We start from the raw sequence: 25050 nt of genomic DNA, 5'->3' as shown, positions 1-25050 counted from the left end.
ATGATGGTGTGGGGATTATTCTCAATAGGACTATGAATCTTAAAACCAATAGGTGATGGATGGAACTAAACACAGGGAAATGCTGGAACAGATTCTGATCTAGTCGTCTAAGGAATGGAGGCTTGAGAGAAGTTTGGCCTTCCAGCAGGACAACAATCGCAAGCACAAACTCCAGGCAAGAATGGGGGTGACACAGAGATGATGGCTTAGTCAAAGTCCTGATCTCAGCCCCATTGACAATCAGTGCCACTTTTTGGAAAAACCAACTTGCATGATCTACAGAGAATCTGCCAGGAAGAATGGGACAGAATTACTCCTCAGCAGTGGGCTAAGTGGGTTCACTTACCCCAAAAGACTTGAAGCTGTTATTGCAGTACAATGAGGCCCAGTTTTTATTTAATATTCAAAAAAATTATATATACAGGGCGAGTCAAAATCATGTTAACATTTGAATGGCGAAAACAATTTATTCACCAACAACATACTTCATATGTGCAAGATGGTTTACAGGAACGTCTCAACCTGTTCGCTGTCATGTTCAACACATGTATCATATGTGGCACATAAATTGTATCTTATATATAAACGTTTACACGTGGAAGTGTGTCTGTCTGTCTGTCCGGCCTGGAAGTGCGAGGCTACAGCATAACATTCAAAGAAAGCAACTCTGTTGCCAAAGTGAAACTCGCTTAGCCGCTGATACACAAATGAGGCGAGGACATCGGCAAAACAAAATCTCCAAGGAGAGAGAAACTTGCTTAGCCGCTGAGAGACAACGGAGGAGAGCACGTCCACAAAACCAAAAACGGCCAAGGAAAGAGAACCTTGCTTAGCTGCTAATGCACAACCGATGCGATTGATTGATTGAAGTGTCAGAATCCATGCTTTCTAGGAGCACACAGCTAGTACAGTATAAGTAAATAAATAGCAGTACCATTAGTGTTAACATAATTTTGAATCACCCTGTATATATTTTGACAGACTATTAACTCTGATTTTAGAAATAAACTATTAGAACACTTGGGCTGCCGATAAAAACACTTCCTGGAGGAATCTGCGTATCTTATGAAATCTAGAGGATGCTGGTGATGACTTTCAAGGGGCACTGTATGTCCATTAAATCAACATAACCATAATAAAAGTACTCATTTCATCACTACATACATTGTCTCACTAAGCTGTTGATTACGTCTTCCATTTTTGGTCAGTATGAAGGATAACATAACTATAATTGGATAATACAATTAAATTAATTTCATTATATGCTCACTTTTCTAGGCAACCATTTCAATTTTGTAGCAATTCAATTCTCATGAGCGCCATCGGAGTTGCTATATAAATAAAATGCATTCTTATAATTTTGTTGTGATGATAGCACACTCAGGGTGCGCTTTTGGTTATTCCATCGGAGTGCATGATGACTGGAACCTTTTCAAATATACTATACCACATCTGGCTTATTTCAGACGGCATTATTAATGTGCAGACAGAAAACATACCAAGTAGGTCCTGGGAACTGATATTTAAAAAAACCCAAGTTCTACGTGAGTGCATTTTCTTTGATCGTAATCCAGTCTTCTATTTTCCTGTCAGAGTGGACTGGTGTATCTTCATATGATAAGTGCCTCATAGTTCTCCATCTCTTTCTAGCATACAAACTCAAAACCTTTCAGATACTGATTTGTGCTTCAGTTGGTGGTGAGGCTTCGAACATAGGAGTCAACACCATCACTGCCTGATATCCTGTATCCAGGAATGCCATGGGTCCTGATTCTTCTCCATTTACATTGCTAGCAATGCTTTGAATCACCATGAAGTTAGGCACTGCCACAATTAGATGCTTTTCTCAGCCACGGATTCACTATGAAGTCTTGTGTGTTTTCTAAAACTACTGCCGTCAGAGAATTGTTTGCCACATTCAGGGCAGCAATAAGGCTTTTCTCCGGTGTGAATTCTTGTGTGGTTCTTAAGGCTACTACTGCTGGAAAGTCGTTTGCCACACTCAGAACAACAGTATGGCTTCTCACCAGTGTGAATTTTGACATGTTTCCAAAGAGTACTACTGTGCGAGAATCGCTTACCACACTCGGAACAGCAATACGGCTTCTCTCCTGTATGAATTCTTGTATGTTGCCGAAAACTGCTTTTGTGTGTGAATTGCTTGCTGCAGACTGAACAGCAATATGGCTTCTCTTTCGAGTGAACCTTTTTGTGTTTACGAAGATTGCTCATTTTTGGAAACTGCTTCCCACATTCTGGACATGAATATGGCTTCTCTTCTGAGTGAATTCTTTCATGACTCTGCAGTTGGCTTGATTCTGAGAATTGTTTACCGCATTTAGAGCAGCAATATGGCTTGTCCCCAGTGTGATTTCTGGCATGACGCTGAAGGCTACTGCGTTGTGAGAACAGTTTACCGCATTCAGAGCAGCAATATGGTTTCTCCCTTGTGTGAGTTTGTGTGTGCCTCTGGAGATTGTTTAAGCGTGAGAATCGTTTCCCACAATCAGAACAACAATATGGTTTCTCTCCCAGGTGACTTCTTTCATGGCTCCTCAGAGTGCTGCTCTCAGAGAAACTTTTGCCACATTCCGTGCAGCAATACGGCTTCTCTCCAGTGTGAACTCTTGTATGTTGCCGAAGACTGCTACTGCGGGAAAATCGTTTGTCACATACAGAACAGCGAAATGGTTTCTCTCCGGTGTGAATTCTTGTATGTTGTCGAAGAGTGCTACTATCTGAGAATCGCCTGCCACATTCAGAGCAGCAATAGGGTTTAATTCCACTGTGAATTCTCGTGTGGCTCTGCAGATTGCTCATTTGTGAGAATCGTTTTCCACACTCGGGACAGAAGTACGGCTTCTCTCCTGTGTGAATTCTTTTGTGGTTTTTAAGACTGCTGCTGCATGAAAATTGTTTGCCACATTCACAACAAGAATACAGCCTGTGTCTCTTATGAATCCTCCGATGATCCTTAAAACTAGATCTGGTTTTGAAACTTTTCCCACAGTCATAGCAGATGAGTAAAGCGACCTGGTTTATATTTTGTGCTGGTGGATGAGAACTAATCTGCAAGGCTCTTAATTTCTTTCCATTTTCCTCTTGCTGCTTCTGTTGTGGTGCACCCTGAAGTAGAGTCTGTGCAAATGAAGATGTAAGGAAGTCATTACTCTCTTGAATATCTGTAAGCAAGAAATCAAAACAAGAAATAATTTGAACAGTGCTTTAAATACAAAGATGGCAAAAGGTGGCCATTCAGCATTAGATGGCCCGTTCACCTGAACACTTGTGATAACCAAGACCTCAAAATAGACTCCAACGGGGGACAACAGTGTCGTTTCAAAGTTGAAATAGGGCCTAAAAATGGAAATTGAAATATACACGGTTGAGTCTTTCTGCAAGTCATAGAGCTGTTCCGTTATTTCACTGAGTAATAATTTCCATTTGTTTGCGCTAATGCAATCTTTATTATCATTTTTTGAAACTTTCAAATTTTTGTACTTTCATTATCTCTAACCTGCTCTGCATGTGTACCACGACAACATTTTTGAATTCTTTATGACATTCTACTTTGTCACCTACTCTTTGTCTTTTACTTCCGGCCCTGGGCCTGGTTAAATCTCTTGGCACAAAGTCTCGTCTCGCGGGACATGAAAGTATCTCTCTGAGAAAAAGTCTCGTCTCATCCCAGGTTTTTTTTTTTATTATAATCGAGAGATATTTGTTGTATTTAAGGCTACCATTATTTAATCATTTATCAATGCCACCTCTTTAATGCTGCACTCACACGTTATTGGACTAATGGGAAACAGTTTGAGAGTGTCCAAGCTGGAAATTTCACGTGAACATCCTATAGACTTGAAGCTTTGGTTTTCTCTGAATAGTCGAACTCAAAGCTACCCAAATTCTTCAAATTAGAGTGAAATGTGATACGCATTTAATATGTGAAGTTTGATCTTTATTTTCACAAAAAACACACCTTATTTCTTTTTCTGCTGACCAAGTATCCAGTTGTCTCTCTATGAAAGTCCCACTGGAAACTCAAGTGAATGGACTAAAGTGGGGAGTTAAAAACTTTACAAGTCAGAGCTTTGAAAACTCCAATCACACATGAGCACAGCATAAGAGGGACCATGTGCATTTATTATACACCATTTCCCCTTCCTCCTCTTCCCCACTAGGTAAACTGTTACAATTTACCTGATATTGTACAGTAAGTCACCTAGAATAACAATTTGATAAGTCATGATAAGTTAATCTCATACTTTCAACAAATATACACATATCGGTGTGGAGGATGTTCTGATCTATGTGTTCCACAGAGTAGTAATAAGAGCATAAGTTTAATATGTCACTGTGCTCTGTGCAAATATATTTTGTAAATCTGCCTTTTCCTACTCACATGCACAGTTGACACACAGCCAGATTTAGCACAGGCATTCACCATATAAGAACTGCTAGGCAAGCATTGTAAGAAAAGACAGTTAGGGACAACTGCAAAATGGGCAGTCAGAATGAGGACCATTGTATACTATTTCTGTGTGTCAAACTCAGCATGAAACTGTATCCTCTTTTGCCTTGTTTGGAATGGCATGATTCACCTAAGTGGGGGCCTGCAGATGAAGAAAGAGTATAAAGCCTTGGAACATTGCCCGGCACACCTTTAAAGCTGATGGACAGATGGGAGATAACGTCATCTGATCCTGAAAATTCTTCCACTGCAGTGGCAGAAATGGTAGACTCTACACATCGGGCCCCCACTCACCAACTGGGTTCTTGTCATGGCTTCCTTCGTCTGTTATGCAGCGTACGCCATCACTAAAGAAAGGTAAGTTATTTCTCCTATGTTATTTCTTATCGCCATATCACTAAGGGAGGGGTATCGCCTTTTTATATTACAGTAATCCCTCACCTATCGCGGGGGTTACGTTCCAGAGCCCCCCGCGATAGGTGAAAATCCGCGAAGTAGCGACCTATATTTATTTTGTTATTTATACATATTTTAAGGCTTTATAAACCCTTCCCACACTCTTATAAACCCTTCTCACTCTCTTGTTAACCTTTCCCACACTCTTATAAACACTTCCTATGCTCTTAAACACTTTCTACATTCTTAAACACCTCAGACCAACACTGCACACTGCACGCAGAGATCAGACGTCAATGTGTCTGCACTCGCTTTGTGAAGGGGGGCAGCTGAACTCACGCTGAGCAGAAATGGACTTTGTGCTGCTTCTGCCAAAATGCCTGCTTGCAATGGACTTTGTGCTGCTTCTGCCAAAATGCCTGCTTGCCGCTCTGCGCCGTTCGGAAGGAGGAGTGTGTGTGTGGTTTTGTGAGGGCTGAACACACGTTCCCTCAAAGCCCCCCTCCCCGGAGGCGCAGTTCGCATTGTCAAGGGGGTGGGGAGCTGAATGAAAGCTAAGGAGAAGTGGACTTTGTGCTGGCTTTGTGCTGCTTGTCGCTCTGCCTGTCAATAATTTAAAATCCTGTACATCACCAATTTTCCTGTCTCACTGTCTTGTCTTGCGTGAAGTTAAAATGTTTTATAATAGTGAGATGATACTAATATCCTTAGCCCGACATCCACATATCATATGTGTTAACAAAGTGTGTTTTATAAGTTTACATGTGTTTAAAGCATGTGGGATGGGTATTTTAAGGCTTAAACTATAAAAATGTTTATTTATATGGTCTTTCTATATCGCGGATTTTCTCCTGTTGCTGATGGGTCTGGAACATAACTTCCGCGATAGGCGGGCAATCACTTGTATTTAAAAACCCGCGAAGTCGTGAATCCGCGAAAAGTGAACCGCGAAGTAGCGAGGGATTACTGTATATCTATATAGATTCAGGTTATGTAACACGCTGCAATTATAAAAGAACTCATTCCAAGGGAGTTAGCGCCACCTGCTGGATACAAGAGCGTACTCCAATGTGGACAAAGCCAGCACCACAGTCAGGATCATGTTCTTTGACTTGTCTAGCAATTTTAACACCATCTTGCCTCACTGACTGGGGAAAAGCTCAAGGCCTTAAATTTTGATTTTTCCACAGCCTCCTGGAGCATGAACCACCTGACCGTCAGATGGCAATTTGTGTGTCAGAAATGGTGGTGTGTAACACTGGAGTGCCCCAGGGAACTGTCCTGTCCCACTTCCTGTTTACCCTTCCAGCACAAGACCAGCATATGCCACTCTACAGATAATTTTCAGATGACACGTCCATCATAGGCTGCATTAATAATGGAGACAAGTCAGAGTACAAGAAGGTTGCGGAGGACTTTGTCTTGTGGTGCAGGGACAACAACTTGCAACTCAACATAAGCAAAACAAAAGAGCTGGGGCCTCATGTATAACGCCGTGCGTAGAACTCACACTATAACATGGTGTAAGCACAAAAGTGGGAATGTGTGTACGCACAGAAAAATCCAGATGCAGGAATCTGTACGTACGCAAACTTTCACGCTCTTCTGCTACATAAATCTCGATCAGCGTGAAAAGTAACGCACGTGCACGCGCCATCTGTCCCGCCCCAACTCCTCCCAGAATTACACCTCTTTGAATATGCAAATCAATATAAATAGCCTTCTGTGAAAAGACAATGGGAAAAGCACGGGAGAAAATATAAGAATTTCAGCGAATACCAAGTGGAGGCAAAGGAATAACGTACTATTTGTTGGTATAAACAGTGGTATAAACAACAAAATGAAGTTAATCAAGTGACAGAGTGTCGGAGAAACTCGAAAGCTCAAGTTCATAAAGTCGCACAGTGCCCGAAACAAAAAAAAGAAGTCATATATCAAAGTCGCCGTGAAAAGACAAGTCATAGCCCACCGTCTGAGTGTCACATGAAAGCTTATTAGGGTACAGTGAAAAAAAAATAGGCACACAGTGGGGGAAAAATCATGAAATGTCAACTTTAATCTCGAAATTTCCACTTGAATCACGTAGTTTATTTTGCCATTAAAGTAGAACATTGTAAAGTTCATCTTAAAATCATTTAATTTACTAGTTTCTCAAATCCCATTGTAACTAAAGTAGCACATTAAATGCTTTGTTCTGTATTTGATCTTCTATGTGCTCTGTGTGTGAATCATTACCTGCTTCTTAAACGGGCTTTCTCTGTCTCCGACATTGCATTCGTGATATTACAGCTCTCTGAATAATTAAAATACTGAGATGTATACGTGATATCTTTTTCATGATGATAGGAATGAAAGCATGTTATTAAACATGGGAACATGGTGGCACAGTGATTGTTCATGTCTCACGCAAGAGGCTTTCTGCACCATGTGCTACCTTCGATGAAATAGTTGATTACAGAAGTACTGTCTTTTTCAAACATACTAACCTCCAATTCCTGTCCTTACTTTTCTTTCTCCAAGTAACCAATCGCCACACAATCAGCTCTGTAATAGACGTTAAGCCATCTGTAAGCTTAGAACGCAGATTCTTCAAAACTTTTAAGGAACATTGAAATATCTTCGTAGTACGTGTTTAATTATTCTGTCTATCCTTCCAGTGTCACGTCAGCACAAGCAAGAATACAACGCAATGCAGCAATAATCCCTGAACTAGCTAGCGCTGCGGCACCATGTCCTCACATGTTTAATTATTAACAATACAGATTATTTAAATGAAGTTAAAGTTTTATCTGTATAATATAATCAACATATTTTGCTGCATTTCATCTTAAAAATGATATCATCATCATATGTAAATATGCGTTTTATAAAGTGGCTCAGGTTGTGCAATATTATAACTATCCCAAGTTTACAGTGAGGTGATTGTACTTATAATTACAAACAGTTCTACAAGGAGCACTTGATGGACTGATTTAGTGCGTTTATAGTTCTTGGGATGAAACTTTTTCTAAACCGCGAAGTCCATACAGCAGGAAAGGCTTTGAAGCATTTTGCCATGGCTGAGGTAGTGTGTGCTTGAAACTGTATACCGATAATTCTCTTTCCGATCAGCTGCTGCTGTGATTCCCCACTCAGATACAGTGATATAAATACTCCGAGTGGTGCAGTGAGAGTAATATGGAAAAAGATGATCTGCTGTGGCAACCCTTAATGGGAGCAGCTGAAAGAAGAAGAAGATGCAGTGAGAGTAACAACGCTAAAGCGGTTATGGTATTTGGAATACTTTGGCTATTCCCTGGACCATTATATTGCTACAGGTTAATTATAATCCGATGCATTACACTAATAAACAATATGCAATTAGTTTCAGTGTATTTATAAAGCCGCGTCAGGAATGTGGATCTAAGAAAGAAAGGGTGACCACACAGGAACAGTAGCACTGCTTTGACGCTGGGTGCCGCCAGTCTGCAAAACCGAGCAGAGAAATTGCGTACGCCAGGGTATGAGGTACCATGGAAATGTGCGTGGCTTTATGCCAAGTTTAGATTTTATACATCGCGATTTGAGTGTGGAAACCTTCGTAAGCAACATTTCTGTGCGTACGCACCGTTTATACATGAGGCCCCTGGTGATTTTTCAAGGAACTTCTAAGACCATTCAGCGGGTGGACCTGAAAGTCATGCAGAGTTACAAGTACTTGGGGTCTACATAAACAGTAAATGGGACTGGTCGGACAACACATTGGCTCTGTACAAAAACGGCCAGAGCAGACTGGACTTGTGAAAGAGTCTCAGGTCTTTTGATGTGTGCAGCAAGCTGCTGGGAATGCTCTACCAGCTCATAGTGGCCAGTGTGGTGTTCTACACTGCAATCTCCTGGGGAAGGCAATCTGAGCTCAGAGGAAGCCCAATGCCTGGACAAACTTATCAGGAAAGCCTGCACCATCACTGGGTTAAACCTGGACACACTGGAAGCTGTTGTGGAAAAGAGGAAGATGGCAAAATGAAATACTGTCATAAAAAAACACCCACCATGAGGCGCTGTCTTGGAGCACTTTGGGCCACAGGCTCATTCCATCATAGTGTGCTAAGAAGCACCTCTGAGGATCTTTTCTGCCCACTGCTATCAACCAATTCAATTCTCCCACCACCCCAGATGTTCTCATTAAGCTCATTTTGAAATATCTGCACAAAATATATTTATTTATTGATTAATTGGCTGTACTACTTGTCCTGTGAATCTGGAGCCTTATTTTTTTATTTTCTGCTGCTGTAAGCATCTGAATTTCCCCTTGGAATTAATAAAGTCCATCTAATCTTATCTAAATGAAACAAAAACTGTATAATCAGCACATATGAATGGAAAAAAAAATGCAAAACAAACCCCCTTTATTTTTAAAAAATACTTAACATGTGTCCTTGCTGCCCTTATCTGCCAGTATAAAAACATGTTCTGAGATTTTGCAGCTAAAAAAGTTTTGAGGTGATGTAGCTCTACTCACAGATCACGAAGCTAGAGAGTGGGGACAGTAAAAACTTCACAGTACCATCTGCAAGTGACAATAACATTCCTTTGACCTATGACCTACTACCTCCAACTTCCTATGGCATACGTATGCAGATCACTAAAGTGAAATGAGCATTCACCCGACTTTAACACTTACACAGCTCAGGCTGCCACGTAGTCGCTTGTTCATTTGGTTCCGTCTTGCAGCGCATCTCCTCAGTGACCGTGTGTTCCGACTCCGAGAATTCAGAATCACACTTTACACACTGCTGCTCAGGAGATCCTTCTAGGCTAAAGTCATTTGAGACAGAATCCTCAAATTTAATGCAAACAAATTCCTCCTCGGATTCCTCCTTTTTAACAGCAGCAATTCTTGTCTCACAGTCCCGAGCTTCTGGTGTAAACTTGTCAGACTCCCACTCACAGTCCTCTTCCTTAATGCTGGCCAATGTTTGCTTCATGATGTCATCCATTGGAGAGACCATTTTTTCGGTGTGACCCCCCTTTCTGGCTAATATATGCACATATCGACTAGGATTTGTTTTCACATTCGCAGTTCTGAACTTCTGTGTTGAATGAAAGGATGACTTCTTTACACACCTGTGGCCATTAAAAAAAAGAAAAAAATGACATAATAGGCTTGTCCCAATAAATATGTTTCCAAATTATTAACAGAGCAGACCTACAACAGAAAACAGCACAAGAGTCAGGAAAAAGTAGGCAACCTGTACGTAATCATCGAAACCTGCAGTTAACTATGAACCACAATGAAAATATCAATGTGAACCTCCATGGTGTTAACCCTGAGCATCTCTCGGGCTTGGAATTCTAGGTAAAAACGGTTAAGCCAGTCGATTTAAGCTATAGTGTTTACATGTCAAGTGTTAAGCCCAGATGGCACCCTGGACAGTATTCAGCAGTGATCTAGTAGATAAAATAACACCATGCTGCAAAAATAATCATAACTTCTACGTGTTTGCCATTCATAAATGGGGCAGAACCTTCCACCAAAACACACAATGGCATTTAAATGAAAGAAATGTAAAGCCAGTTTTGAAACAAACTAAAATTGGACCATTAGAAGAATCAAGCAATAGTGATGACAATGTGAATTGCTCACCAGAAGCTGACAAACTGTACAGTGCATTGAAAAAGTATTCGACCCCCTAGACAAAGTTTAAATTTCCTGAAAATGCATCTTTAGTTTCATACTGTTATATATAAATGAGGGTCTCTTTTACAATAAATTTTCACCGAAAAATCCGGAAAATCAAATTATGCTGCAATGATAAAGAACATTTCAGTGAAATCTGCTGTTGACTAAGTATTGGAGCCCTAAGAGCTTGGAGACTGTATGATTGTTAATGTAATGAGGCTAAAGAAAACGGGTGTAAATAATCAAGCCATTCATCCTCTAGCTTGCTGACTGGTCTCTAAGTGATTATTTAGGCCAGTTCTTAGGAACATACAACTGAGAAATCAGCACAAGTGGCTTATTTGGTGAAACCTCAAAATCTGACACAAATGAAGACAAGGGAACTTTCTAATGACTTGAGATGCACTGTGATTAAGAAGTTTAAAGATGGCAATGGTATAAGGAAGATTGCCAAGCTCCTTAGCCTCAGTGTGTCCACTGTGAAGTCCATCATAGCGAAGCAGAGGACAACTGGAATATACTAATGTAATACAATATAGAATATGTAATGTACTGTTCATTAACAGGTGCAGTAACAATTTATGCTGCTGTACTTTGAGCAATGATAATTTGCTCTGGTTACTTGATCATTTAACACTGTATATGACATCTTTGGAATTATTTGACTTTTCTTTAAATGCACCTTGGGGCTGTCACAAAAAGTAATTTCATTGTGTTACACAATGACACTAAAGAGCTTGAACTTGAACTGGAAGCATAGTGAACTGGCCCAGGTCTGGCCACCATGTTAAAATCCATCCATTTTCCAACCCGCTGAATCCGAACACAGGGTCACGGGGTCTGCTGGAGCCAATCCCAGCCAACACAGGGCACAAGGCAGGAACCAATCCCGGGCAGGGTGCCAACCCACCGCACGACACACACAAACACACCCACACACCAAGCACACACTAGGGCCAATTTAGAATCACCAATCCACCTAACCTGCATGTCTTTGGACTGTGGGAGGAAACCGGAGCACCCGGAGGAAACCCACGCAGACACAGGGAGAACATGCAAACTCCACGCAGGGAGGACCCGGGAAGCGAACCCGGGTCCCCAGATCTCCCAACTGCGAGGCAGCAGCGCTACCCACTGCGCCACCGTGCCGCCCACCATGTTAAAATAACAAAGAAAATGTCAAGAAAACTAGTCTGAGAAGTAAGAGCAAATCCTAAGGTGACTCTCTTAGTGTCTGCAGCTGGAGTGGATGTGCACAAGACTACAATTTTGAATGTTTTGCACAGAGAGGGGCTGTATGGCAAAACAAAGCCACTACTAAAGAAATGTCACTGAAAGCTCGATTAGAATTCGCTAACAGACATCTTGACAAGAGTCCTGTGTTCTGGAGTCACGTACTTTGGTCTGAGGAGACCAAAATTGAACTTTTTGGCCTCAACACAAAGGCGTGTGTCTGGCAGATGGAAGGGCAAATACCATACCTACCATCAAGCATGTTGGGGGGGGGGGGGGAGAGCATCATGCATTGGGGCTGCGTCTCTAGGGCAGGCACTAGGTCCCTTGTCCATATTAAAGGATGAATGGATAGTAAGAAGTATATCCAGATTTGGGAAGAAAACCTTCAAACGTCAGCCCTGAAATTGGGATTCGGATGACGCCACCACTTTCAGCAGGACAATGACTTGAAACACTGGGCAAAAGAAACCAAAGCATGGTTTGACAAAAAGAAGATCCCGGTTTTACAGTGGCCTAGCAAGAGTGCGGATCCGAATCCGATTGAAAATTTGTGGCGTGATCTCAAAATTGCAGTCCACAAAACTTTGCCCAGTTGGACCAGTTCTGCAAGGAAGAATGGGAAAGTTGCCTCCATCCAGATGTGCTAATCTTGTAGATGGCTATCCAAAGCGATTGCAGTTATTGCCACAAAGGGTGCTGCTACCAAGTATTGACTGTGTGTCATGTGAAGGGGTCCATTACTTTTTCAACAGCATTTTTCACAACATGACTGTCAATTTGCAATTGTTTAGTTCACCAAGCTCTAAATGTTTCAAAAAATATGTACACAGAGAAATAAAAATTCACTGTGATACCTGTATTTGTGATTTTTATAGGTTGTAATGATGTAAGATGGAAATACGTTGGCTTTCTGGAGAGGGTCGAATACTTTTTTCAACGCACTGTAGGTAGTGAAACTGCACTATGCCTGGAGCCATCTGTGTGACAAAAAGGTAAAAGGATTACGATCAAGTGGAAGGACAAGATAGACGTTAGTCTCCTTAACACAATGTCGGGGAAAATGTGGAAATAGCTAAGCCACACATGATGGTAGCCTACAATAACCCAATGGGCAGCACAAGCAACAGAAAAAAAATAATATAAAGAAAAAACTGTAAAAACACATTTTCTTTGTGCATTTGACTGCAACAATTGGGCTGTGCATTGGTGACTGTTTCAAAACAGATCATGCGAAAAACGTGTACTAAATCTGCATTACAGCACTCGACTCCCCTGTTGACGTTACGGTATTAACATGTCTCTGTTACACAGAACCGTTTTTTTTTCTTCTTTGAGGGCTGAATATTTTTTTCCAAAACATGCAGTTTTCTGAAAAGCACCCAAAGCAAAGGTCTCCCACATAAATCGACTTAAAGTATCAGTTGCTGGGTGCTGTGGCCGCCAGTTCACAGTCTCTTGTGGCTCGAGACGCTCATGGGCAGCATGACGGCCGACAGGTCTGCCTTGGCATGACGGGGATGGCAGCAGCGGTCACGGTCACAGGGCAACGCAATCAGGTTTGTACCTTGTGTCATTATGAGTGGCGGTATTCATCTACACAAACGATTTCGGCACCATGATTCGCTGGAAATCGATCAGCTGATGCCGGTACCTCATTTTCGTTTTCGATCTCTAAATCTCCAGATCACTCACATCAGAATCAGGAGTCCGACAGGTCAGAGTCCAAAACGTCATCCACAGAGTAGTTTGCTCCATGCATTCGCTTCCAACTCCCGCCAGATGTCGATGCCATTTTTGGCGTTGTTTGGTCTTCACTACTCCCGCACAGAATCTCTCGGTCAAACCAATGAAGCTAACTTTCCTTCCAGCAAAGAGAGTCGAACTAAAGTGTAACGGCGGGTTTTGTCACCACTTACTGCTCTCAACCCCTCCTGCTGACAAAAGTTGACTTCCGCTCTGAAAGAGTTAAGAGTTGGCTTGTTTTTTCCCAGCGGTGAACATAATGCTAAGGAGGTTCATAACATGAAATAACAGTAAATTAATCTAGACAATGGTTCAGGTAATTGTCGGCTGTAGTTTTAATTCACATAATCTTACAGAGTTGTGGACAGTTGCAGCATGCACCCCGATGGACAGTTGTGTAGCGTGACATCCCCAGAGACTCAATCAAAGCACTGTATGACTCGCTACCAAAAGATCACAGACATTTTTGCCTTAAGTTGAAGGGCGTCCTCCAGTGTGGGTGAGATGTAAGAGCCAATTGGCACTCACAATGCGGCCACAAAGAAAGAAGCAAAGTGGGCGCTTTAAACCACGTAAACAGGAAAGAGGGCCATCTGTCTGATTGTTCTGAATTTACTGTATAATGATAGAATGTAAAATAAAAAGGAAAAAGTTTAACTCACCGTACTTGGAAACATCTGTACAGTCACCAGCACTGTCAGGCAGGCATGTTAACTGGCTGTCAAAATAAGGTGGGCTGGAGATGTTTTCAAACTTTGAAACCATACTAAGACATTGTGTGACAGTCCTCTAATCTGTCATTTTCTTGGTAACAAGATCCTGATTGTACAAAAAGTTCAAACTTATGCTGTGTAATGAAGACGCGTCAACAACCATTGAAATTTGCAGGCATTTCTGCAGTAATTTCAGCTAACAAGGTGGTCGGGGCTTCATCTAAGTCACCATCACAGACAAAAACAACCTGCTAAAACTCATAACAAGCAAAAGTTAGACCGCTTCTTCTCAATACTGAACGCATCGTTTAAAGCAGGCGTCTCCAACCTTTTTTCCCCCCTCAAGGGCTACTTTTACAAAATGAAAATGGCCGAGAGCTACTCATGTTTTCTAACGTTTATTCTCATAGCTTATTTCAACCCAAACAAACTGATTAAGCTTGTTTTGCCTGAAAGTTTACAAAATGTTGGTGTCCACAACTCATATTTTGCATTAAAACATCATAAAAAAAATTTAGTTCACCTGCAAGTTCATTTTGTATATCTGTATGCATTTTCTAGTGTATCTCACACTATTGAATTAAAACATGAATGCTGTCAAAACAAAACAATGCAATGCCAAATACACAGATATGACTTATTCATTTGTCATTTTGTTTCACTTCACAAGAGTATTCACAGGTCCAGTTGCATGTGTGATGTGTTTTTTTAGTTAGTCAGATGACTGGCACTGCATGGAGTCAACAAGAGAGGCAGGTGTATGGTGGAGTGTAGCCACTTAGGTTCACACTTATGGAGTCCTTTAAATGTTCATCTATCAGTCTTGATCTGAACTTTGATTCATGTCTGAAAAGGCAGACTCGCAGAGGTACAGTATGTAGACCCAAACAAAGCAGATATTTTCAGAGCTGCTTGGTGAAGATTCTTATAGTTATCTGACTCTACTAAGCTCCAGAAATGCTGAGAATGCTGTTGAGACTTTAACTGCACATCATTTTGAAGGTTTACTAATATATAACATACAAAATCCAATGTCTGTCTGTCTGTGTATTTGTCCGCTTTTCACGAGAGAACTACTTAATGGATTTAGATCGGGTTTTTTTCTATAATTTGCTTGAACATTCCAGTTGATTTTGGACCTTCTCTCATTTCACTATGTATCAGAGTTCACTTGTGGTACCGATTTATTTGCGTGAATCCAAGAAACATGCAGCGGGCAGAGGAGAGGGACCAGCTTCAAGGCATCTTCCTTAACTCTGCTTATCTAGCGAACAAGAGAACAATTGAATTCAACTTTGTTTGATATTTAAAATAAAGTGTTTCTTAGGTCTTGATGAGTTTGAGTCCGGATATTCCCTTAAGTGTCTGCCACACTGAAAAGATAGATTGCAATTCAGATTGTGGATCGTGATTTTGTGTTAAAAGGATCGTGACATGATTTTTTTTAGAAACGTCACCCACCCCTAATTTGACTAATCAAGTTTTCAAATTTATGTACGATTCATTAACCCTTTGGTGAGCTACTTGGAAAGGGGTTGCGTGGTACCAGTAGCACGCGAGTGACGTGTTAGAGACCCCTGACCACCAGTTTGTTTCATGACATCCCCAGTCTTTGACTTGCCCCAAAAAGATTAAAACAATCCTTGGACAAGGCACCAGTGCATCACAGGGTGAACACACACACAAGCCAATTTAACATTATTAACCCACTAAATCAGCATGCCTTTGTTGGACGGCAGGAGGAAACCCAAACAAACACAGAGAGAACATGCATACTCATACTGCAGAGGGTGCAGACCCATAAATACCTGGGAGTGCAGCTGGATGATAAATTAGACTGGACTGCCAATACAGATGCTCTGTGCAAGAGAGGACAGAGCTGACTATACTTTCTTAGAAGGCTGGTGTCCTTCAACATCTGCAATAAGATCCTGCAGATGTTCTATCAGACGGTTGTGGAGAGTGCCCCCTTCTATGCGGTGGTGTGCTGGGGAGGCAGCATAAAGAAGAAAGACGCCTCACGCCTGGACAAACTGGTGAGGAAGGCAGGATCTATTGTAGGCATGGAGCTGGACAGTCTGACATCCATGGCAGAGCGACGGGCGCTGAGCAGGCTCCTGTCAATAATGGAGAATCCACTGCATCCACTGAACAGTATCATCTCAGAGGAGCAGCTTCAGCGACAGACTGCTGTCAATGTCCTGCTCCACTGACAGACTGAGGAGATCGTTCCTCCCACACACTATGAGACTCTTCAATTCCACCCGATGGTGGGGGGGGAGGGGTAAACGTTGACATTATACAAAGTTATTGTCTGTCTGTATACCTGCATTGTTATCACTCTTTAATTTAATATTGTTCTTTATCAGTATACTGCTGCTGGAGTAGGTGAATTTTCCCTTGGGATTAATAAAGTATCTATCTATCTACTCCATGTAGATAGCACCCACGACTTGAACCGCAGTCTTCCTACTGTGAGGCAACACTGCCACCATGCCGCCGCCTAAATTGTACCCATATAACGACAACGGACAAAGAGTGGGCACAAGTAATAAAAGCTATAAGAGAAGCTGCTATTTCATTAACATTTGGATCTCTGGAAATTTAAATAGGTACTTGCTTAAATAACAATACCATTCAAAATAAATAGCACAGAAAAATCTCAAGAACCAGATATTTTTTTTTTTAATATACAGTATTTTTGTAAAAGGGACATATTGTGTTATTCAATAAAACTCAATAAAGACCTAATGTGCAATGATTAGGGCACTGCGCTGTAAAAATTGCTCCGTCCTTTAGATGAGACATAAAACCGAGGTCCTGACTCTCTGTGGTCATAACAGATCACTGGGCATTCTTTATAAAGAGCAGGGTGCATCCTGATGTCCAGGCTAAATTACCCACCATGGCCTAGTCATTCTGGCCCCCCCCCCATTCATCCCCTGTCTCTATTGTCTAGCTATTTCTCTCATCCTTTCACCACCTAACAGCTAATGTGTGGTAAGCATATTGGTGCAGAAATGGCTGCTGTCGCATCATCCAAGTGGATGTTACACATTAGTGGTGCTTGACGTGGCTCCCCAAGCATTAAAGTTCTTTGAGTAGTACGAAAAGCACTATATAAATGTACAGAATTATTATTATTATTAAAGTAGTAAATGAGAATAGGCCTAATTAAAATATGAGTTCCAATTAGAAGCAGGTCTTGGCTGGAAGAAAAACAGCCCCCTCAGCAGCTCTCCATGAAGTTGAGTGGCGTAACTATAAAGTTTACAAATAACAAAATAAGCAATTACAGTGCAACTATGCTGCATTAACAAAACTGAAACGGAACTATTTCATTTAAAAGTAAGAGTGAGACATAAAAGGCAGTTTAAAAACATGGTGGTAAATAATCCAGTTTAGGAAGATGGGAGAGAGGGCACAAGTTCACTATGGAAAATTAATCTGGGTGAAAGAAAGAAAGAAAGAAAGAAAGAAAGAAAGAAAGAATTAGCATCAGTAATCGTTGACTAATCATGAATGGCACTGGAACAACAGTAGACCTCCAGTATCTCAGGTAACATAAGCTTGGTCTCCTTTCAGTTCTAAAGTTTCTGAAGTCCTTAACATACTTACTGTACTTCTTATTGTTTGGCTGATGACTTTAACCAAAAGCATTTGAATCACAACTAGTTAGATTTTTCCAATTGATGCACAGGCAGCTGAAATGACTTGCTGACGATCACACAGCGACAGTAAAGGGGTTTAAGTCCTAAGCCTTCACCACTACACCACACTGCCTGTCACACCGACTGCTGTCCATCCTATACTAAGACAGCCGACAACAGAAGCCACTCATTCAAACAGACAAAACCACACACACACACAAATTAATGCTGTAACCCTATGAAGTATACGACTTTGGATATGCTTATTTCTAAAGCTTGCAGTTATGACTTCTGCTACGCCGTAAAATAAGAACACCGGACCCTGTTCTAACCTCGGCTCGCTATAGAGACTTCTGCGAACGCGATCCATCCTCTTCTAAAACTTCTGCCGCAGCAGTCTGCAGGTAAACTTAATTTCTGCAAAGCCGCCCTCGACATCTGTGACGTGACAGGTGGGAGGTTCGAGGACTTCACACGGCACTATAATAATAATAATAATAATAATAATTCATTACATTTACACTATAATGGGCCGTCAATCTTACACAGTAACTACTTGTAAATTTACAATAGTGAGCCCTTTAAATGATCTTACAAGACCTCCATTCGACCAACATGCGCTGTAATAAATGAAACGGAAACATTGTGGATCTTCGGGGACGACTTGCCATGACATCTGACCGCTGACACGGGGGGCGGAGCTGAGGAGCTGCACGAACAGCTCAATCTAAAGCGCGTGTTTTTACAGATCGATAACAAATCCAGCGATTTATCACGGAGTCATGCGAGTAAAGCTGGAAACTCATGTGCGCTGCCTGTCTCTCTCCGCCATTCCTCTGCATCTACAGCATCTCAGTTTACAGACACCCGACCTCAGTTCTTACCGGGATTGTCTCCGTCGTCCTCTGCCCTTCTCTCAATCCTCCGAATCCACTTTGTCGTTAGTGGAATAAAAAACTTTGAAACGAGTTATTCTAAGCAGAGAACTACGCGCTCGTAGAATCAAACAAAGACGGACAAAAACGTCATACTTCCTTTTCCGATTTGACCCTCTTCAATGCTCTCCATAAACCATTGCTGCCATCTATTGGGCGGAGGTAACACCTACACATGAAAATACAAATCAGCCCAACCTGTCTCCGCAAACAATCCATTTTCAGAGCATGCCTTCCATTTCTGATACTATAGGCTACTTTGTTGTTTGTTGCCAAAACCCAGAAAGTAATTAAATTCTTCGTTATATATTTTTTCACGGGGTTTTGATTTATGATAAGACTAAAGCTACAAGAGTTTATCAGTGCTGATTTGTTTCGCCCTGATTTCATGTCCGCACGTCTGTTTCTTAGGCAAATAACCCATCCAGCATTTTACCGTCTGGTAGACTTCCTTACGTTTTTGAAATTTCTCTTGTGTGGATCTCCGCAAATAAAGTGATCAAAAATATGAAAATTGTCCAAACTTTGCCTGGTTGTATGTAATAATGCTGCAATTTTTTTTTTTTTGGTTTAGGGAATAATTCAAGAATTGTGACCGTGAACGAAATAAATTATTTGTAATGGTCAGATTAACCTCGGGATCACGTTGACGCAGTGTTTAGAGTTGCTGCCTCACAAATCCCACAACTGCTCGTTGTCTGCATGTTTAAAGATAGATCGATAGAACTTTTTTATCCCCCTTGGGTTGGGGCAAGAGCGGCGTTTGTGGGTGGCAAGTGGGGCGATTGCCTCAGGCCCTGCGCCTAATGGGGCCCCACTTTTGAGGTCCGCGTGTCCTGTTCTGGCGGATTTGTCAAGTTATATTCTCCAGTTATATTTTAATAAAGTCGAAATTTAGCTGAATACTGTCACAAGAAAATCCGGTATATGTTAACATTATTTTTTATTAAATTCGCGCGCAAGTGTATACAGTCCTACATACCAGTAACAGCGTTTGACGTAACCGGCCCCGCCGGGGAGGGATAGATAGATAGATAGATAGATAGATAGATAGATAGATAGATAGATAGATAGATAGATAGATAGATAGAGAGGTGTGACCAGAACATCGTGTGTGGGTGGGATATCCATCTATCCATCCATCCCCATTTTTGTAGGGGGGTCAAATAATAATAACAACATAGTTTTATATAACATATAAAAGCAAAAATTGTGGCATAAATCATAACCTATTGTTCAATAAAATTAACAGAGGCAATAGAACTTGCATTATTATTTTTTGTGAACAAATATGGAACTACATCTACAAGGTAAATATCAATAAAGTTAAATGTGTACAACATATGTGAGCAAGAACAGAAACGTGGCTTATTGTAGTCATGGGAGGCTATAGGACATCAGTTTCCAGTGTTTCACCTGGATATTATCTACAGGACCAGTCTGCGGTTACTCTTGGCAAATTCTGAAATAAATTCATTCATGTCTAGATTTTCTGTGATGTTTTTCTCATGTGCCAGAATGACTACATTTCTCTTCTTTGAATGTTGCATTGTTCGGCGGAGTGGAGCGAGAATGCGGTTCAAAGTAGAGAAAGAGCTTTCGCATGCAGCTGAAGACACACCAATGATGAGAGCTGTGATGCAGACATGGCTCTGACGTGCGGGATACTAGACGGGTGTTTGTGGAAGCCGACACCGTCTTTTTCTAGAGCTTTTCTTTCCAATTAGTGTAGCCGTGTTTGGTGAATATGTCCTCGCGGTCCGAATTGGAAACACTAAATTTGCGGCAGGCAAAGCAAAAGCTGCCATCACGGACAACAGAATATTCAAGCCATGGTCGAGACTGATTCCAGCTTGCACTAAAACATCTGAGTGTCTTTCCGAATGCGCGCTTGGAATAATTAATTAAAATGGGCTGGGATGGGCTCCATATTTAAGTCAGGCAGACCGGACTGTATATTTTGTTGAAGGCAGAGGTTTGGAGTACCCAACACGGGCGCAGAGATGGAGGATTGTGTAGGCTTATGTACATCTTTGAGTTTCAGTTCCCGATGTGGGTGCGCTGTGCTCCGTGTTCGTAGCAGCGGTGCGGGGCTCAACCGTGGAGCCAGCAGCTTGCGGAGGGACAGAGGTTGAAGATGTCTGCTTTTTAATAAGCCACCTATGCATAGCCTTTGGTGTTACCAACCAGAAAATAAAATAAGAATGGAACGTATACGCTGTTTTAATTAAAGAATGCGGTCAACAAATTCAAAACGTGCTGCAAAATGTGCGGCGAAGTGAACTAGTGATGTGTCGTTCGCGAACGAGCCGGCGATGCTTTGAAGCGAACGAGAGGAGGCGATGCCAGTCGAGCAGAGCCGAAGCTTCTGCCACTCCTGCTCAGCTCTGCTGAAAATCCATTCGGCAGGGGCGGGACTTTACTTATATGGGCACACAGAACATTGGCTCATAATGCTGGCTCGTTCACGAACAACACATCGGACTAGGATCGTACCATTATGTGAAAGAAGAAAGGGGGGCAGACGCTCTGAAGACAGCGAGTGTTGGTACAGGCCAGGTCGCTGCGACAGACGAGGAGCCAGATTTAAATACAAGCGCATCGTGAAGAAAAAAAGAAGAGTGAAGAAATGAGTGAAAGCCGAAAAAGAAGCAGCATCTGGCTGCATTTCAGTGATACTGGAGACTGCAAAGCTAAGTGCAGAATTTGTAATATGAAAATATCCGTTAGAGCAGGGTCAATAACAAACCTGCACAGACATTAAAGAACCACCCACCCATCCGTGCAGCTGGAGGAGAGCGTGCCCTCTCTCCTGCCATCCACTGACCCTGGAAAAGAGCCAAGTACTTCTGCTGCAGCATCCACTGACTTACCGAAAACTGCAGGTATAACACGGTCTTCAGTTCAAACCAAAATAAGCACATTTATTCCAAAACAAATGACACCAAACAAACAAATAAGTGTCGATGAGGAGCTGGCTAAAATGATAGCTAGCGACTTTCAACCATTTTCCATTGTGGAGGACAGAGGATTTACAACTTTTGTACAGGCCTTAAACCCCATGTATGTTCTCCCTAGCAAAAAAAAATTGTCCCAAACAATTATTCCATAACTATATATCTGAGGATGGAGTACAACACTGTGCTTTCAGAAACAACTGCTCTGGAAAAAAGGAAGCATTTAATGACAACAGAGCTGTGGATGAGGCATTTCAAAGAATAAGTGCAGCAGCAGCAAGATGCAACCCCAGCAGCCTGTCTGCTCCTCCATCAGAGGGCCAAGAGGAAGAAATTGGAGCAGGGGCGCGTTCACAGGAACCACAAGCTTCTGCTGTGTGGAGGCTCTTTGACCAAAGAGCAACAGGAGACACTGCAAGGAGAAATCCCACAGCTGATGCTATGCTGGAGTTGAGGTCCTATCTTGAGGAGCCCCTCATCCAAAGAGCTGAAGACCCACTGAGCTGGTGGGAGGCCAAGGCTGCAGTCTACCCATGCCTGGTTAAGGTAATGGTAGGAAGACTTTGCATTGTCGCTACATCGGTCCCCTCAGAAAAAGTCTTCTCAAAAACAGGACAAATAGTCACGGAGAGGAGAAATCGCATCAGCCCATCTAAGCTGAGACATCTGGCATTTCTGAATGCCAACCTGGCCTAAAAACTTTTATTCAAAGAGTCATAGTGTTGTGTTGTTGTTGTTAAGCTAGGCCTTTATTTAATGTGTTTGCTGTGGTTTTGTGTTAAGTTGTTCATTTAAAACTTTTATTAAAATGTTAAACAATAGTAACTGTATTTTTTGTAATGAAAAAATGCATAAAAATACGTAATGTCTGAAAACAATGAATAAGAAATTGCTTATACACAAACCATTCATAATTGCTTAATTAGGCTAAAATATAAGCATCCAAGTGATACTAAACGAAGAGCCATTCGGGAGCCGTAAGAGCCGGCTCTTTAAAGGGAGCCGATCCAAAAGAGCCGGAGTTCCCATCACTAAAGTGAACTGTGAGCCTCACGGCGCCTGTCTAGTGCAGAAGGAACTGACGGATACGCCCCAAATTCAAACGGGCCAATTGGAAAGCAACTCAGTTTTGAAAATCAAATGTTATTCTTCTCTGGAGTTTTCATTGGACAGACAGAGCATTTCGCGGGGGGGCAGTGCCCACCCCAGCCCCCCAAGTGGTCATGCCTCTGGATAGATAGATAGATAGATAGATAGATAGATAGATAGATAGATAGATAGATAGATAGATAGATAGATAGATAGATAGATAGATAGATAGATAGATAGACAGACACACTATGAACACACACCAGACTGACTAAAAAGAAAGACGTTTTAAAAAGAAAGAAATCTTCTGACTTGGCAGCCACAGTCACAGGGAGGTATTATGCATGTGCATTGCCTGTTGTATGGTGTCTTCATGTTCTCCTTGTGTCTGCGTGGGTGGGTTAGCAACTCTGTATTGGCCTAAGTGTGAGTGTACCTGCCTTTCCCCTGCCTTGAACCCGGTACGCTCTTTCTACACAACCCTGAATTGGATTAAACAGACTTGGGAATGTACAGTTGTGCCCATTGGTTTACATACCCTGGTAGAATTTGTGAAATATTGGCCATTGTTTGGAAAAAATAAGTAATTATGCAGAAAGCTTTCATTTTAATTAGGGAGTGTGCTCAAGTGAGGCAACTAATAGCACATAATTGTGTGTGCCCTTTTTATATCATAATAATACCTGAAATCCCCCATATGGGCCTGTCCCTTGAATGTTGGGACTGATAATATACACACAAGTGGACAGACACAGGTTCAAATGAAGGGAGAGTGTCCACACCTGTAACTTCTTGGATTGTAATCAATGTCTGTGTATATGTAACCGACTGCAATCCGCCTTTCCCTGCGTTGTGTAAATGATTGTCACATAGCCACGTTGGGTTAAAACACAAGCTTTTATTTTCCTCTTCCAGAAAATCTTTTCAAAACAAAAGGAAAGAAATAGACAGAGCGTCACATAAACGTCTTCTCCCCTCTGTCCCTACAGCGTCCACCGCGCTTCTTGCGTTATTTATACAAACACGTTAGAGCCAAAAACGTGGTGCATGCAGGTTGTGAGGTGTGACGCTAATTAACGCTCGTACTACAACAGATTATATTGTTGGTATACTATTAACTATTTACAGGGATCAACTCTTTTGGGGAAGTTCATAACAAAAGAAAAAATAAAATTATAAATAACATTTTACACTTTGCTACATATAAATAGTTTAAATTTATGCAGAGCTGAGCTGACTTTGCTGGATACCAAGCCATGAGGAAAGCAAAAGAACTGTCAAAGGAGCAAGCAAGAAACAGTTGTTGAAATGTATAAATCAGGAAACAGATATAAAAAGGTATCCAGAGATCTAAAAATGCCTGTCAGTAGTGTTCAGACTCTGTTGTTACCAAGCCACGGTCAGGTAGACCAACTGAGATTTGAGCCACAACTGCCAGGATCATTTGTGGAGCTGCCAAGGGAAACCCACAAGTCACTTCAGCTGAGATACGGGCTTCTCTGCAAACAAGTGGTGTTGCTGTTTCAAGATGCACAATAAGGAGATACGTGAACAAAAATGGGCTGCATGATCGAGTTGCAAGAAAAAGAGCCTTTACTGTGCCAACGGTACAAAACAGCCCACCTTTAATATGCTAAACAGCATCTAGACAAACCTCAGAACTTCTGGAACAAAAGTCCTTTGGCGCGATGAGACCAAAATTGATGTTTATGGTCACAACCATAAACGCTATGTTTGGAGAGGATGCATCAAGGCCCATGATGAAAAGTACACCATCCCTACTGTGAAGAATGGAGGTGTATCTCTGATGCTCTGTGGGGTGACCTACAGTGGCACAGGTAACTTAGTGAGAATTGATGATGAGATGAATGCAGCATGTTACTGGAAAATATTGGAGGACAACATGCATTAATTAGTCCGGAAGCTGCACGTGGGATGCACTTTGATCTCCCAACATGACAATACTCTAAAACACAAGGCCAAGTTGACCTTTCAGTGGCTAAAGCAGAAAAAAGTGAAGGTGCTTGAGTGACCATCACAGTCTCTGGACCTCAATATCATTGAGCTACTTTGGGGAGATCTCATCCATGCAGTTCATGCAAGGCAACCCAAGAATGTATGGGACCTGGAGGCTTTTTGCCAAGAAGAATGGGCAGCTCTACCAGCTGAGAAAATCAAGGGCCTCATCCACATCACAA

The 25050-nt window shown here is 41.8% G+C and overlaps 1 protein-coding gene across 1 annotated transcript in view; it reads right to left on the bottom strand.

Moving 5' to 3' along the window:
• Nucleotides 1-632: 632 nt before the first annotated feature.
• Nucleotides 633-25050, bottom strand: part of LOC114666763 (zinc finger protein 585A-like) — a 38267-nt gene continuing 13849 nt past the window's right edge. Inside the window, exon 4 of the mRNA XM_028821749.2 lies at nucleotides 633-2901. Within this exon, the coding sequence (XP_028677582.2) occupies nucleotides 1834-2901 (1068 nt within the window). The 3' untranslated portion in view covers nucleotides 633-1833. The remainder of the gene's footprint in view (nucleotides 2902-25050) is intronic.

This window comes from Erpetoichthys calabaricus, chromosome 1, assembly GCF_900747795.2.
Source record: "Erpetoichthys calabaricus chromosome 1, fErpCal1.3, whole genome shotgun sequence".
Taxonomy (NCBI): domain Eukaryota; kingdom Metazoa; phylum Chordata; class Cladistia; order Polypteriformes; family Polypteridae; genus Erpetoichthys; species Erpetoichthys calabaricus.
Note: the sequence above shows the minus strand (reverse complement) of the source record. Positions and strands in the feature narration are given on the sequence as shown.